This window comes from Sceloporus occidentalis, unplaced genomic scaffold, assembly GCF_023333645.1.
Source record: "Sceloporus occidentalis isolate IW3139 unplaced genomic scaffold, rSceOcc1.0.p SCAF_4, whole genome shotgun sequence".
NCBI lineage: Eukaryota > Metazoa > Chordata > Lepidosauria > Squamata > Phrynosomatidae > Sceloporus > Sceloporus occidentalis.
In genome coordinates, this window is record NW_028316984.1 from 122,212,835 (window position 1) to 122,228,527 (window position 15,693).

General features: G+C 43.5%; 1 protein-coding gene across 4 annotated transcripts in view; it reads right to left on the reverse strand.

Moving 5' to 3' along the window:
* SHANK2 (SH3 and multiple ankyrin repeat domains 2) overlaps positions 1-15,693 on the reverse strand; it is a 480,993-nt gene that overhangs the window by 373,647 nt on the left and 91,653 nt on the right. For all 4 annotated transcript variants that reach the window (XM_089521401.1, XM_089521400.1, XM_089521399.1 and 1 more), the window contains exon 9: positions 6,474-6,551. In XM_089521401.1, coding sequence (XP_089377527.1) covers positions 6,474-6,551 — 78 coding nt within the window. The remainder of the gene's footprint in view (positions 1-6,473; positions 6,552-15,693) is intronic.

Sequence of the window (15,693 nt, forward strand, 5' to 3'; positions counted from 1 at the left end):
TATATATATTCATGTCTAAGTCTAGGAATTTTAGTAAATAAATTTACCCCAAAAACCTGAGTCAGTTTATCTCTGAGTCAATGTAAATACTGTACTTTAACTACTTTTTAAAAAAGGAACTACATTCTGGTGAAAGCCATGAGTGTAATCTTTACTGGAATCACTGACCCCTCTTTACTTTCTCATCCATCCAAGCTTCAGTGTGAGCACAAACAGTTATGCCTGCTGGAATTTTGTAAATTCTTTGGCATTATTTTCCTTTGCTTCATCTTTATATTCTTTGTTACATGACCCTAGGTTTTATCCTTGACTTATCCACAGGTCATATCAAAATCAATAATATTGGTCCCAAAACCTGCCCTTGACATATACATGAGGCTGACTTATAGTTGAGAATATATGGTATTTCATTTGTTATCCAATAAGGCTTTTCTTTCTTTTTGGCTAAAGACAGTGTCTTTTCCATTCTTCTTAGACAATGTGAAGTTGAAGGCTTTCGTGGCTGGCATGCATAGTTTTTTGTGGGTTTTTCGGGCTATGTGGCCATGTTCTAGAAGAGTTTGTTCCTGATGCTGGCGAAGATGCCAACCACAGATGCTGGGGAAACATCAGGAATAAACTCTTCTAGAACATGGCTTCTTAGACAATGTCCCTCATTTCCATCCACGGTTCTTCTGAGGCTCCCTGTCCATTAATACATTTCTGTTTTTTTACATGGTCCTTAAATTCTACAGGAATGTTCTTCAGATTGTATTTGTTAGCGCTGGGGTACAACTGTCCGCACGCAGAAGACTGCCAGCCAGGAAGACAAACACCTGTCTGGAAGTAGTTCACAACTGCTAAGGTTCTTCCAAAGAGGCTTTTAATCTTAGTTGCAGCAAATATTTACAATCACAATACAGCAATATACAAACCAGCATAATGCTCCACCATCAACAGACAACCACACCACCACGCTATGTACTGGAACATTCATCCTTATATACACAAACACAGGTAGAATTCTGATCCAACCCCCTGCTAATGTTTCATCAGCTTCCTGTCATGTAGCCACAGGGCAGCTTTGATCTGCTATGACTCATCTCCATGCTAAAGTTGCATCAGCTTCCTCAGAGTCAGTATTTCCTCTTTAACCTATTGCACACACCTGAGACATTTTACACAGGCTGGGGCAAAAATATACTAACATTGGCAGAATGACTGATTCTTTAACTGTTTTAGATTTAGATCATATCTAAAGTATGTGCCATGATCTTTTCCTTCCAATTATGTAGTCTTTTTTTAAATTTCTATATTGGTTATCAGGTGACCTTCATGTATATAATTACATTTTTGGTTTCATGATGAATGCGTTTGCAATGAATAAACTGTTGGCTTCAGAAAACTCATTAAATTGCTCTCCTGTTTTATAGAAGCTAGGCTAAATTTTCCTACAATATTTGGTTCTGCACTGTTTCCTGCTTGTGCATTCCAATTACAGGGTGCCCACAGCGGGCTTGCCATCCATTGTTTTGAGCCTCTGCAGACAGCAAGCCCCAGCTTGGGCACAGTGCAGCTTTGACCTCTTTGAATAGATGCACATGCACACGCCACCATGATCGGCAGCACGTGCCCATTCAAAAGAACGGGACTTAAGGTCCCATGTTTTTGGCTATCGCAGGGAGGTCTGAAATGGATCCCCCATGGATATCAAGGACGCACTGTACCTATTATTACCAACACGTCCTGCTTTGATGTGTGATCAGTGTTCAGTGTACACTGGTTATGTTATAAAGTTTTGTGGGAACTCTAATGAACAAAATACAATCTTTTCAGGTCACTTGGACAGGTAGGCATTTGTGCACATACTCTTCACTGACACTGGGAGCAGGCCATGCAGACTGCAGGGTTCTGACCCACTTCCAGCTGGAGCAGACTTGGGCCGTTCTTTTGTGTCCATCTCTTCCAGGCCCAAAATAATATTAGGTATATACAATTAAAATACCTGAAAAGATCCTCAACATTTTTATGATTAAAAAATGGTGTAGCTAGAAATGTCCATACCAAATTACACACTTAACAAAAAAATTAATTTGGTATGTTTGATAACCATGTTCTTCAAGTAGTTGACCTAACAGACTCCATTATCTTCCTCTTCTTCTTAGCACGTTTGTGTAAGCAAGTTTGTGAAATTATGCTGTCAGATTGTTTCTGAGAGTGGATCTAATGATAATCTTCTTGCCATAGCAGAAAAAATGAGGCTGCTTACTTCTCTTTTAGAACTAGAGCAAACTAATCTCTGCAAGTCAGATAGAGAAAGGCAAGACTGAGAGGCAAAACAAAATGTTGATACTAAAGAAGGGCAATCACTTGGATTCTGAGACCAATGTGCCCGCACATTTTTGAACTAGTAGGATGTAAAGGTGAGAGTGATATTGACTAGTATAGCAATTGCAGAATTGCAAACGTACAGCTACAGATCCATAACTGCTACCTATTCAGTGTGCAAAGGGATCTTGTAGCACCTTTGAAATTAACTGAAAGAAAGAAACAGGTAGCATAAGCTTTCATAATCTTGAGTCTACTCCCCCAGTGTCTTTTTTCCAGTTAGGGGCTGAACAGACTGACAATTTGAGCCGGCTTCCCAGCGGTATGAGGGCATGGTGATCATACACCGCATGCCCCAACTCTGCTCCTGATCTGGCCTCTCACTACTCACCTGACCAGAGGCGGGCAAAATTGGGATATTCCTGTGGTGCAGCAACCAGACGCTGCACACCACAGGAGTGCAAAAGAGCTGTGGCGGTGGCAAAAATAATATCTTTTTTCTGGTAAAAAAAAGGAGCGGCATTTTTCCACTCTTTTTGGGACCAGAAAAATGCCAGATCAGGGCCACAGCAACTGCATGCCACAGCCCCAATCCGACATTCAAAGGGACATCATAGAGCATAGAGCCACCCCTTTACAGCCGTCTGTTTCGGCCTTCAGTCTCCAAGTGTCAGGCCCAGCCTGGCTGAGGACTCAGAGGAGGACTGTGGTGGAATCTCAGCCTGAACCTGAGCCTGGTCCTAGCTCTGTCCTGAGAGCTCCAGCAGATGCTGTGGCTTTAGAAGACAACCAGGAGCCAAACCTCCTGGCAGCATGGATAAAAACCTGGGAAAGATGCCAGAGCTTTCATCAGCAGTTACTCTGTCTGGGAAAGCAGTCAACAGCAGATAACAAGTCCAAACAAACACAAAAAGACTCCACACAGAATTTGTGGAGCAAGATCTCGAAAGGCAAATGCAAAAGCAGATGAAATCAAGAATCAGTCTGAGAATAAGCCAAAGGGTTAAGCTAAGAATGAAATCAGGCAGTCCAGATCAAAGGTTCCAGAAAAGCAGCGTGGTTATGTCAGTCTATAGTCCAAAGGGTCAATCCGAGAAATCAGTACCAAGTCAGGAAGCAAGGTGCTTTCTCCAGAGAATCTCTAACAAAAGCTCTGGTGTCCTTCCAAGGCCTTTGTAATCAGCTCTCATTAGTGCAGGTGGTTTTTCATGAGTTGGCATTTTTTATAAAGCTTCCTTGAGCATGGGAGGTAGGCCCTTTCTGATCTTCTCTGGCTGAAGTTAGGTATGTGATCCTCCTCCAGGTCCACAGTACTAGAAGGCCCTGCTGCTGGGAGGTTTGGCCCCTGGTTGTCTTCTAAAGCCACAGCCTCTGCTAGAGCTCTCAGGACAGAGCTAGGGCCAGGCTCAGGTTCAGGCTGAGGCTCCAGCTCACCCTTAGAGTCCTCCTCTGAGTCCTTATCCAGGCTAGGCCTGACACCAAAGTGCTACAAGATCCTTTGTACACTGATTTTCTAGACTAACATGGCTCTGTCTTTAAATGGTTCCTATTCAGTAGACCACAGAAGATCTATGCAAATACCACCCCAGTCTACCTTAAGATCCAGCCTCCAGATTTGGTGAAGGTGGTCCATTCAGCTGCTTAGAATGCAAGGAGGATGAGGTTCCCACCCTCATTCTACCAGCCAACAAGGCTGCAACAATCAAAAGCAGAACCTCTGTCAAAAGTTCTTGTTACAGTTTTGCTCCTTGGTGGGATGGGGTGGAAACATCTTTCTCTTTACACCCCAATCTGAACAACTAACCAGACCTCCATTAGGAATCTGGCAGCTGGCTCTTCAGATGGACCGAGGGACTGGGGCAATTAGTTAGTTAGGCCAGGAGGCATTAGTTAGTTGTGCAGACTCAACTAAGTAGCCAATCTAAGATTCCAGTGGTGTGTGTGTGTGTGTGTGTGTGCATATAATAATGGTGTTTTCTGTCATTCAATTTCTATTGCCTTTATTTTGTGAATATTCATATTATTTGTTAAGAAAATATTATTCAGTTTTGATAACAGATGTCAAAATGAAATCTATAAATATTTATAAATTTAAACAATTCCCTTTATTGAGAAATTGTTCTAACAAAAATTTGGCACTCCCAAATTATTAAAAGCTTCACTCTTTTAAATTCTAGGCATAGAAAAAATCTTAAATTGCTGTACAAAATCTGTCAAGTTTAAAACACCTTTTACAACAGCCTGTTATGTCCCCTAATAGTTGGAGGCAATTACAGTGCCCTTTTGTTATTGCCTGTAGAAAAGAAAACCTATAATTATGACTTTATCTCTTCAAAGGGAGCGGTAGCCGTTTATCCAGTATTGCATTTTCTTCTATTATGATAACTATTTTCTAACAACAAATAATAATCTATAAGCTTTTTCTTTCTCTTTACTTTTCAAAAAAGACCTTTTGAATTAGAGGTTTCATATAAATTAAATGTTATGTTTTATAACAATAAATGTGGGCATTTGATAAGTTGTTGCATAGGGTCTGCTGTAATAAAGCTGTTACTAGGATATCATCTTAAAATACGATATCCCATTAATTCAATAGGATCCCATGTAATTTTATAATGATGCTATTTCCTTTAAGTGGGTGAGCCAAATATGGCAGATGGCAATAAACTGAAGAAGAAAAACATGATATTAAGAAAAGGACACAAAAGGCTGCAGATAAGCTGGTCATGGAGCAAAGTTCAGAGTTTGGGAAAGCTTGAGGAGCCCTACAGCTTCCAAGTTGCACAGTTAACACGGCCAATGGCCATGCTGATTGCAGGATTGAAAACTATAGCAAACCTATCGAATTTAACTGATAGAAAGGCAAATAAACCCATCTGCCTTATTCTTTTCTTTTTTCACTCTCTCTTCTTTGCTTTTTCCCAGGGAAAATTAACAAAATATCTTGCTGCAGGGTGCCTGAGATGGGAAGCTTCACATTCTAAGTAGCATTATTCAGTGGGATCTCAGTATCTGCTGGGGATCCAGCCTGCCTCCCCCCCCCCCCCATACCAAAATCCATGGGATCTCAAGACCCGTTGTCTCCAATGGCTGTTCAGGCAATGATTTGTATTTTTAAAGGCTATATTAAGGATTGGGAGATATGAATCAGCCATGGTGCCATTAGGAACAATGGGACTGGGGCTTACATGAAGTCCCATTGTCCCTAATGGTGGCACAGCATGCACCACCACTGGGGACAAGGGGCTCTGTCCTTAATGGCAGCATGGCCATGTGCACATGCTGCAATTGAGGACAATGTGGGCTTGCCATCTGCAGTTGCTTACATCTGTAGATGGCAAGTCCGCAGATAACGAAGCCTCACTGTACCGGCTCATAAATCATTTCTTTGCTTCATTTTATATATTTTGTCCTAACACAACATTTATTTATCTAAAGATATTTCTGTAATATCTATAATGCATAGCATATCCAAGTGATTGAAACACTGTATAGGTATACCAATATATACATCTTAAAAATATCAATTTATATTTTTAAAGAAAAAATACATACCCAATAGGCCATATGATAAAGATGAAAATGCCTATCAACATAACTCATCAAAAACCAAGTCTACTTGGGAAAAGAATTTCTCTCAGGTAATCCTGTTTGAAGTTATTTAGGGCCTTATAGGCTAATGCCAAAATTCTGGCCTGGTAGCAAACTAGTAACCAATTTTGTTCTGTCTTATATCTTAGCCACAGCCTCTAGACCAAGTATAATGGCAGCTCTGCACAGAGGACATTACAATAATGGAAACATAAGTTTACCAATGCATATCACAATTGTAACATAAGGTTACAATTAAATGCACACACAGTTGTTACTAACAGTAATATACAGTCAGCCCTTCTTAAACATGGATTTTTTATACACGGATTCAAGCATCCACGGTTTGAAAATGTTCAAGAAAAGTATAAATTTCAAATATCAAACCTTGATTTTCCATTTTTTATAAGGGGCACCATTTTGCTATGTCATTATATTTAATGGGACTTGAACATCCACGGATTTTGTTACAGGGATCTTGGAACCAAACCCCAGCATATAACAAGGGTCCACTATACACACAGGAGAATGTGTCTACATGTTACATTTTAAACATATTTATCATATATATTTACCTGAAATGGAGACTGACTGTTATAGTTCTTTAACTCCTTATTGGCTCCTCGTAACAGCAGAACTCTAGCACAAGTGTCCTATAAATAAAATAAAGAATTTGTTACAACCCTGCGTAACATTCGGGGTGTGTGTATGTGTTTTCAAGTCAACTGTCATCTTATGATATCCCCAATAATTCTCTAAGGTTTTCTTGCCAATTCCTTCCTCTGAAATACAACCTACAGCAACGTTCAAGTACTAACTAGGCCTGACCCTTCTTAGCTTCCAGGATTAGATGGGATCACACATAAAGCAAAATTACAAACTATGCTATTTGGATATGTGTGGTAATTTTTTGTTTGTTTTATAATGAATAACCCTCACTGTGGTCCAGGTAAAAGCAACCACCCCTGATATTGCTATTCATCCACGGAGCTAATAATCTACTACAAGTATCAACTAGGGAGGCATTTATTTGGGATTTCAACTGGAGATAGAAAAATCCTTTCCCAACATACATTCAAACAATAATGAACAGGGGGTAACATTATGTACATTTACATCATATGACATTAGCTTGAATCTGCATAATACTCATCTACATACAATACATATTGTAATAACAATGATTTTCCCAAAGCAATTACAGTAAGTAGCTATCTCAGACAGATTATTTATATTTACAGTAAGTAGCTATTCTCAGGCAGATTATTTATATTTTCCCTCTCAAGCTTCCCACAAGCTTGGAAGAAATTTGGAGAGAAATCCAATTTCCGAGAGAAACTGGAGGGAAACAGTGAAGTACTTCTATCTTTCTGCTCCACAGGTACTTAAAGAAAAATAAAACAAAACAAAAAATATCAAGGGAAGCCTTTATGCATCTTAGTATGTTGTGACCTCCTAATAAAGCTGAGGGCTTTCAGAAGTTCTGCAAGTTGGAAGATTCTGATACCTCTAGTTCAAAAAGGAACTTTTACAAGCTTGCTATTGTTGTGCCTTCAAGTGGTTACTGACTTAGGGCAACCCTAAGGCAAAACCTGGCAATTTTCTTCAGAGGGGTTTGTCATTGTCATCCTCTGAGGCTGAGTGTGACTTGCCTAAGGTCATCCAGTGGGTTTCCATGGCCAAGCAGGATTCAAACCCTGCTTTCCAGAGTTATAGTCCGATGCTCAAACCTGGTTCACAAGCAGTGATTTCTTATTCATTTATGGCATCTACTTATATATCTGATATATAGTTGATCTAATATCTTCACAACAGCTTTATTCATCCTTAGGTTTTCTTTTCTTTTATATTTGTGTAATAATGAAAATCACATGATATAGTCCAGATCAGATGCCTCCCAGACATGAAGGGGCACAACACTGGATTAAGAATTGTCCTGCTAGTAAATAAGAGACTACTGTATATACTCATGTATAAGTCTAGAAATGTAGGTTCAAAAATTGTCCGAAAAAAACTGAGTTGACTTATCAACGGGTCAATGTTAGTACTGTACCTTAACACACACTCTCTGTGTGTGTGTGTGTGTGTGTGTGTGTGTGTGTGTCCATCCCCTGGTGAAAGGCAGGAGTTTAATCTCCCCTGGAGGCATTGATCTTCTTCTACTGTCTCATCCATCCAGCCTTTAGTATGAGTAAAAATAGCTATGCTGCTCTAATTTTGTAAGTTCTCTGCCATTGTTTTCCTTTGCTTTGTCCTTTACATCCTTCATTACATGTCCCTAAGTTTTACCCCTGACTTATCCATGGGTCATACCAAAATCCATAATTTGGCCCCAGTATCTGTCCCCAACTTATACATGAGGTCAACTTATAGTTGAGTATATACGGTAAGTGTTAAAAAATAATATGACTCCCGCCTGAAGTGACTTCCTGTTTCAGTTTCAGATGTGTGAAATTTCCTTCATACTCTGTGGTGTGAACATCATGTGTGCAACTGATTTCAGTAAGAGTGAACTGCTCTTAGCAGCATTCTGTAAATTCCAGGCCTGGTTTGCTAAGATTAAGACGAAAACCACATTGATAGCCAACAATAGCCAACACCAGCATTTTTACAAAACTATAAATCCAAACATTTATACCAAAACAGGTTGACTTGTGATTATACTTTCCACACCAGAGATAAATGAGTCAAAGACATGGCATAGTTTTTGAATTAAATTCTTGATTGTATGGTTTCTCTGGCTCTTTTTGCTGTGTTATCTCACATAATGGTATATGTTATGCATGTAAATTGTAAACCAGCCTTTAAGCCATGAATATAAATTTTGATGCCTGTACCGAATCATACTTTAAAGCTTACTAGCACAGGGCTAACCTGATCTCTTTTTCTGATAAAGTTACCAGCTTGGTAGTTGAAGGGAACACTGTAGATATTGCATATCTTGATTTCAGTAAGGCCTTTGACAAGGTTCCTCATAACATTCTTGCAAACAAGCTAATAAAATGTGGGCTAGATAATGCAATTGTTAAATGGATTTCTAATTGGTTGATCAGCCAAACCCAAAAAGTGCTCAGCAATGGCTCCTTTTCATTCTGGGGAGAAGTTTCCAGAGGGGTACCACAGCATTCTAACCTGGGCCCAGTGCTATTCAACATCAATGACTTAGATTAAAAAAAAAAAAAAAGGGGGGGGGGTATTCTTATCAAATTTGCAGATTACACCAAATTAGGAGGAATAGCTAATACCCCAGAAGACAGGATCAAGATTCAAAATGACCTTAATAGATTAGAAGGCCAAAGCTAACAAAATGAATTTCAACACAGAGAAATGTAAGATAAAAATGAAATGCACAGATGTAGGATGGACACCTGGCTGAATGAGACTACGTATGAAAGGGATTTGGAGTCCTAGTAGACCACAAGTTGAACATGAATCAACAGTGTGATGCAGCAGCTAAAAAGGCCAATGCAATTCTAGGCTGCATCAATAAAAGTATAGTGTCTAGGTCAAGGGAAGTAATAGTGCCACTCTATTCTGCTTTGGTCAGACCCCACTTGGAATACTGTGTCCAGTTCTGGGCACCACAATTCAAAAAGGATGTTGAGAAGATGGAACATATTCAGAGGAGGGTGACCAAAATGGTGAAGGGTCTGGAAACCATGCCTTATGAGGATAGACTAAGGAGCTGAGTATGTTTAGCCTTGAGAAGAGAAGGTTGAGAAGTGATATCATAGCCTTGTTTAAATATTTGAAGGAATGTCATACTGAGGAGGGAGCAAGCTTGTTTTCTGCTGTTTCAGAGACTAGGACCCAGAACAATGGATTCCACATCAACATTAGGAGGAATTTCCTGACAGTGAGAGCTGTTCGACAATGGAACACACTGCTTCGGGATGTGGTGGAGTCCCCTTCTTTGGAGGTTTTTAAACAGAGGCTGGAAGGCCATCTGTCAGGTGTGTTTTGATTGGAGTTCCTGCATGGCAAGGGATTGGACTGAATGGCGCTTGTGGTCTCTTCCAACTCTATGATTCTATAATTCTAGGGCATTCCAAATATCATTCCTTTCTAAAATCAATAAATATTTTAGTCATACAAACAAGAAAGTTATCTACTTTCACAGGGCTTTTAAAATTAAGGCAGCAATTAATTAAGAAGCAGATGCTTTAACAGATGTTACATTGGTGATAGCAGCCTCATTACTTGTGTATATCTAAGTCAGTGCAGCATTAGAAACACAATGTAATTGTACTGAAGGGTTGTAAAACAATCAAAGGATTAAATAAACTAAATGCTTGTACCAAGCCTATTGGTTCCAACAAATCCTACAAACAGAGCTTCATGTGACACATCTTCTAGATATTACATCAAACCAGATTTATATTTTTAAAAGACTGTATTTTTAAACTGTGTTTTAATTATATGAGGGGCACGGAAGGACAGGTTGCATACCTGTAACAGTATTTCTTCGAGTGGTCATCTGCAAATACATACAAATGGGCTGTACTGCGCCTGCGCAGTACTGCTCAGGAAACTTCTAGAATCACTGGGCAAAGTTAACTTTGCAACTTTTTGGCGGTAGCTCCACCCATCCCTTATAAGCCCCTGGCATTCCCGCTCTTTCCCCAGTTACGAAATTTACGCTGCGTGAGCGACATGAGAATGAGCTAATGAAGAGCAGGACACTGAGGGGAGGACGGGCGGGATTTGTATGTATTCGCAGATGACCACTCGAAGAAATACCGTTACAGGTATGCAACCTGTCCTTCTTCTTCGTGGTCTTTGCAAATCATACAAATGGGTTGAGACTGTCAAGCTTCGGTCAGCGGCGGAGGGAGTGTCATGAGACCCAAGTAAGGTTCAAATAAAGTGTGTTTATTAATCACAAGAAATTCTTTGAACCCAAAAATTGTGTCAGTCATTTTTTGGTACCTTAATAAATAGCACTTAACCTGTGCAGGACATAAGGAACATTAGGGTCATGGTAGACCTGTTAATAGTACTTCAACAAATAGTGCGACATGAGAATGAGCTAATGAAGAGCAGGACACTGAGGGGAGGACGGGCGGGATTTGTATGTATTCGCAGATGACCACTCGAAGAAATACCGTTACAGGTATGCAACCTGTCCTTCTTCTTCGTGGTCTTTGCAAATCATACAAATGGGTTGAGACTGTCAAGCTTCGGTCAGCGGCGGAGGGAGTGTCATGAGACCCAAGTAAGGTTCAAATAAAGTGTGTTTATTAATCACAAGAAATTCTTTGAACCCAAAAATTGTGTCAGTCATTTTTTGGTACCTTAATAAATAGCACTTAACCTGTGCAGGACATAAGGAACATTAGGGTCATGGTAGACCTGTTAATAGTACTTCAACAAATAGTACTTAAACTTGTGTTTGAAGACATAAAGCACAAACAACACATTAGGTCATGCAAGACCTATGTAAACCATATGAATGCTGTAAACCCAATTTAGGCCAAAAAGACATTCATTTCAGAAATGTAAACCAAGAGAAATGCAGTACAAGGACACTCATTTCAGAACATGTAAACAAATAGAAATGCAGTTCAATCAATGTAACCCTGAAACCAACACTGCCCTTCCAAAGGCTGGATCCCGTTTGGCCCTGGTATCCAGCCTGTAATGTTTAATGAAAGTCAAGGGCTGGGACTAAACAGCAGCTTTACAGACATCCTCCAAGGGGACCCCTGCAAGAAAAGCGGAAGATGTCACTACCACCCTAGTTGCATGGGACCGAACCCTGGCCGGGAGAGGTCTGCCCAACAGCTGATAACAGGGGTGGATGGTACCAGCCACCCACTTCGAGGGTCTTTGTGCAGACACAGGCAGTCCCATTTTTGGTTCTGAGTAGCATTGGAAAAGTCTCTCGGAACGTCTCGAACCCGCAGTTCTGTCCAAATAGAAGGCCAGAGCCCTCCGAACGTCCAAGGTGTGCAAACTGCGTTCAGTATCTGTGGTCGGGTCGAGGCCAGGGTTGGCAACACAATGGCCTGACACATGTGAAAGGCCGACACAACCTTAGGCAGAAAGGTAATGTCAGTACAGAGGACAACCTTATCCTTGTGAAACCTGAGGAAAGGTTGATCCCTCCATAACGCACAGAGTTCTCCCGCACAGCGGGCAGAGGTGATGGCCACAAAGAAAGCAGTCTTCCAAGCCAAGTGTCTCAAGTCTGTTGTGGCCATGGGTTCAAAGGGCTTGGATCATAAAGCAGACAGCACAATGTCCAAGCCGGTGCCGGTACCGGGGGGTGAAGGTTGCAACAACCTTTCAAGAAACTCTTCACAAGAGGGTCCCTGAAAAAAGAAGGTTTGCCATTAAACTGGAAATGAGAACAGATGGCAGAAAGGTAGCACTTAATGGATGTGAGGCACAGCCCCGAATCCAAAAGTGCCATCAGGAACTCCAGCACCACCGGCGTCATCACCTGGGCTGGAGAGAGGCTGGAGAGAACAGAACAAATTTCTTCCACTTGGAAGCATAGGACTTCTGGGTAGCCGGTTTCTGGGCAACCAAAATCACCGTCCGTATTGAAGGGGGTAGCGAGGCTAGGGACGGAGCCACCAAGCTACCATCAGAAAGCTCTCGATGTCCGGGTGCTGAACCTGGCCATTCTGGAGGGTGAGTAGGTCGGGATGGAACTTGAGCTAGAGAAAGTCCCTGTTGGAGAAGTGCAGTAGGGATGGGAACCACGGTTGCCTCGGCCACCAAGGAGTGATCAGGATGGCATTCGAGCGGTTCGCTGTCATCTTGGACATCACCCTGGTGATCAGTGGCAATGGAGGGAAGGTGTAAAGCATCTCTCCTGACCAAGTGAAGCCGAACGCATCTCCGAGGGAGCAGAACTGGGAACATGGCTGTTGCGAGAGGTCGCAAAGAGGTCATGGACCGTCTCGGGATGGAGCATCCACTCGTGGCAGACAGTCGAAGACCTGCTGAGCTGATCTGCCAAGTCTTTCTCCTCTCCCAGCAAGTGGATTGCTTGGAGGAGAATCCCCCTCGGGATGCACTGGTTCCAGATCCGGAGCGTGATGTCCAGTAGGGTTCGAGATCTGGAGCCGCCTTGCTTGTTTAGGTAGTACATGACAGTGGTGTTGTCCATCAACAGTTGGACTACCTTGTCGGAGAGGCTGGTGTCGAACACTCCCAAGGCCTTTTCCACTGCAAGCATCTCGAGGGCGTTCATGTGGAGGGACTGTTCGGCTAGGGACCACTTGTCCTTGATAAGGAGCCCCGACATGTGTGCACTCCATCTGTCCATGGAAGCGTCCGTGGTTAGGGTGACCTGTGGCTGAGGAGGAGAAAAAGGCATGCCTACGCAGACATTGTGGGAGTCGAGCCACCAGTGCAGGGAGCGGGCGACCGGCCTCGGGATGGTGAGCCACTTGGATGGCTGGTCCTTCATGGTGTCAAACACCAATAGGAACCATGATTGGAAGCGTCGAAAACGAAGCCTTGCCCATGGGCTACCTGGACATCTCTGGCCCTTACTCATCTGTGTGCCAAGCAAGTCCTGACCGAGGTGAAAAGAGCGAGGAAATGGTCCTGAGGGAGATAGGTGACACAATTTTCAGAGTCGAGGATGGTGCCTATGAAATTGATGCATCTGGATGGAGTGAGATGGGGCTTTTCCATGTTCACCACGAACCCAAGGGATGCAAGGAGCGACAAGGTGAACTCAACATCCCTTTGGAGCTCTTCCATGGAGGGTGCTGCAAGGAGCCAGTCCAGGTAGGGGAAGACCCTGGAGCCCTGCTGGAGGAGGTATGCCACAACTGGGGCCATGCTCTTGGTCAAGACCCTCGGGGCTGTGGAGAGGCCGAAGGGAAGGACATTGTAGTGGTACATGTCGGTACCGACGGCAAAGGCCAGGAACCTCCGGTGACTTTCTCAAATCCCCATGTGGAAATAGGCCTCCTTCAAATCAATGGTCGCGAACCACAGTCCCTGGTGCAACAAGGGCAAGATAGAAGCCAGAGTTACCATACGGAACTGACGGTATGACAAAAAAGCATTGAAAGATCTCAGATCGAGGAGTGGTCTTATGCCCCATCAGCCTTAGGCACCGTGAAGTATCTGGAGAAGAAACATCTAGGGTCAATGGGCGAGATGGCGCCCTTAGCTAAAAGAGTGCGTACTTCGTCGAGAAGGGTGAGGGGGTGGTGGAAACAACAGCTCCAGTTGGAGGAAGCTCTTCGAACTCGAGGGCATATCCCCTGTAGACAATGTCTAGAACGCAAGAGTCGGAGGTGATAGAGGCCCAGGTGTTATAATAGGGCCTAAGTCTATCCAGGAAGGAGGAGGGTGGGAGGACGGAGCACGCAGGAAACCTTCAGGTCCTCTTCTTCCCCTGATCAGTATCCTGACGGCGACTCTTACGGTACCAAGTAGGGGCCTGGCGATGGCCAGAAGAGGAGGAGGACTGGGAAGCGTAGCGCTGTCTCTGGTGCTCCTGTTGTTGATAAGGTCGGTCCTGTTGGAACGGCCTCTGCCCTTGGCACTGCCACTGCCAATAGCGTTTCTTGAAGGGAGGCTGTGAAGAGGTAGACATACCGTGCTTCCTGGCCGCGGCCTTCATCCGGTAGTTGTGATTGAGCCGCTCATCGGTCTCCTTGTTAAACAAGCCAGAATTGTCAAAGGCCATGTCCTCGACCATAGACTTGGCGCCAGGATTAAGGTCCTAAGAACGGAGCCAGGCATGTCTCCAAAATGCGATGGAAGCCGCCATGGATCTTGCCGAACAGTCCGTGGAGTGCCAGGCCAAGGTGATGAGCCAGCCACCAATGGAGTGGGCTTCATCCCTGATTTCCGTGAGGACCTGCTGACAGTCATCAGGAACATCAGGGATGATGGGCGAAATCTCCTCCATGCGGCACTGGATGTGGGCCCCCATGCACGCGTTGTAGTTCGCCACCTTCAAGCCCAACACTGAAGCAGAATAAGCTTTCTTGGCCAGGCCATCGATCTTTTTGTCCTCGCGGACGGCAGGCGACATCGACATCTTCGGGGTGAATGCCTGCTGGGATCCCTCGATGATCGCTGAATTCTGCTTCGAGTGGTACGTGAGCCAGGAGCACTGGGAAGGCAAGATCCTGTATAGGGACTCAATCTTCCTAGAGGATGATGTCAATGAGGCCAGAGTGTTCCAAGAGCGTTTTGCGATGCTCCCCAGGGAAGGGAAGAGTGGGATAGAGGGGGGTGTCGGCACTTTGCCGTGAATCCTCTTTTCCACTGCATCCTTGGCCTCCTCCTCGATGTGAGAAAGTTGCAACTCCAAGGTGTTGGCCATCTTAATCACGTACTCTGAGAAGGTGAGGACATCATCTGTTGGGGATGAAGAGCCAGGTTGGTACAGCTCTTGTGGAGATTGCGGAGCCACCTCCTCCGAAAAGTCCAAAAAGCCCAAGGGGAGTGGGTGGGTTGAGGGTTTGGACTGTATATTTTAACTTTGTAAGCTGCCCCGCTTGCTTTTTGTAGAGAGGTGGAATATAAATGAATTTTATTATTATTATTACAAATTGACAGGAGAAGCAGGAAACACCTCAGCGTCGGATCCAGAGTCGGTATTGATGGCAACCTGAGTCTGGCGCGAGGTAGTCGGTACCTGAGGAAGCGGCCTCAGCACTGGCACCCGACCCATTGGTGGAGTGGTGGCTATGCGTGTGCGACGGGAAGGAGTTGTAGGCCCTGGTAATCCAGTGGATCGTGCCGATACTCCCTTGAAGACGGAAGTTTGCATTGGTGACACAGTGGCTTTCAATGACAGACTACTATAGG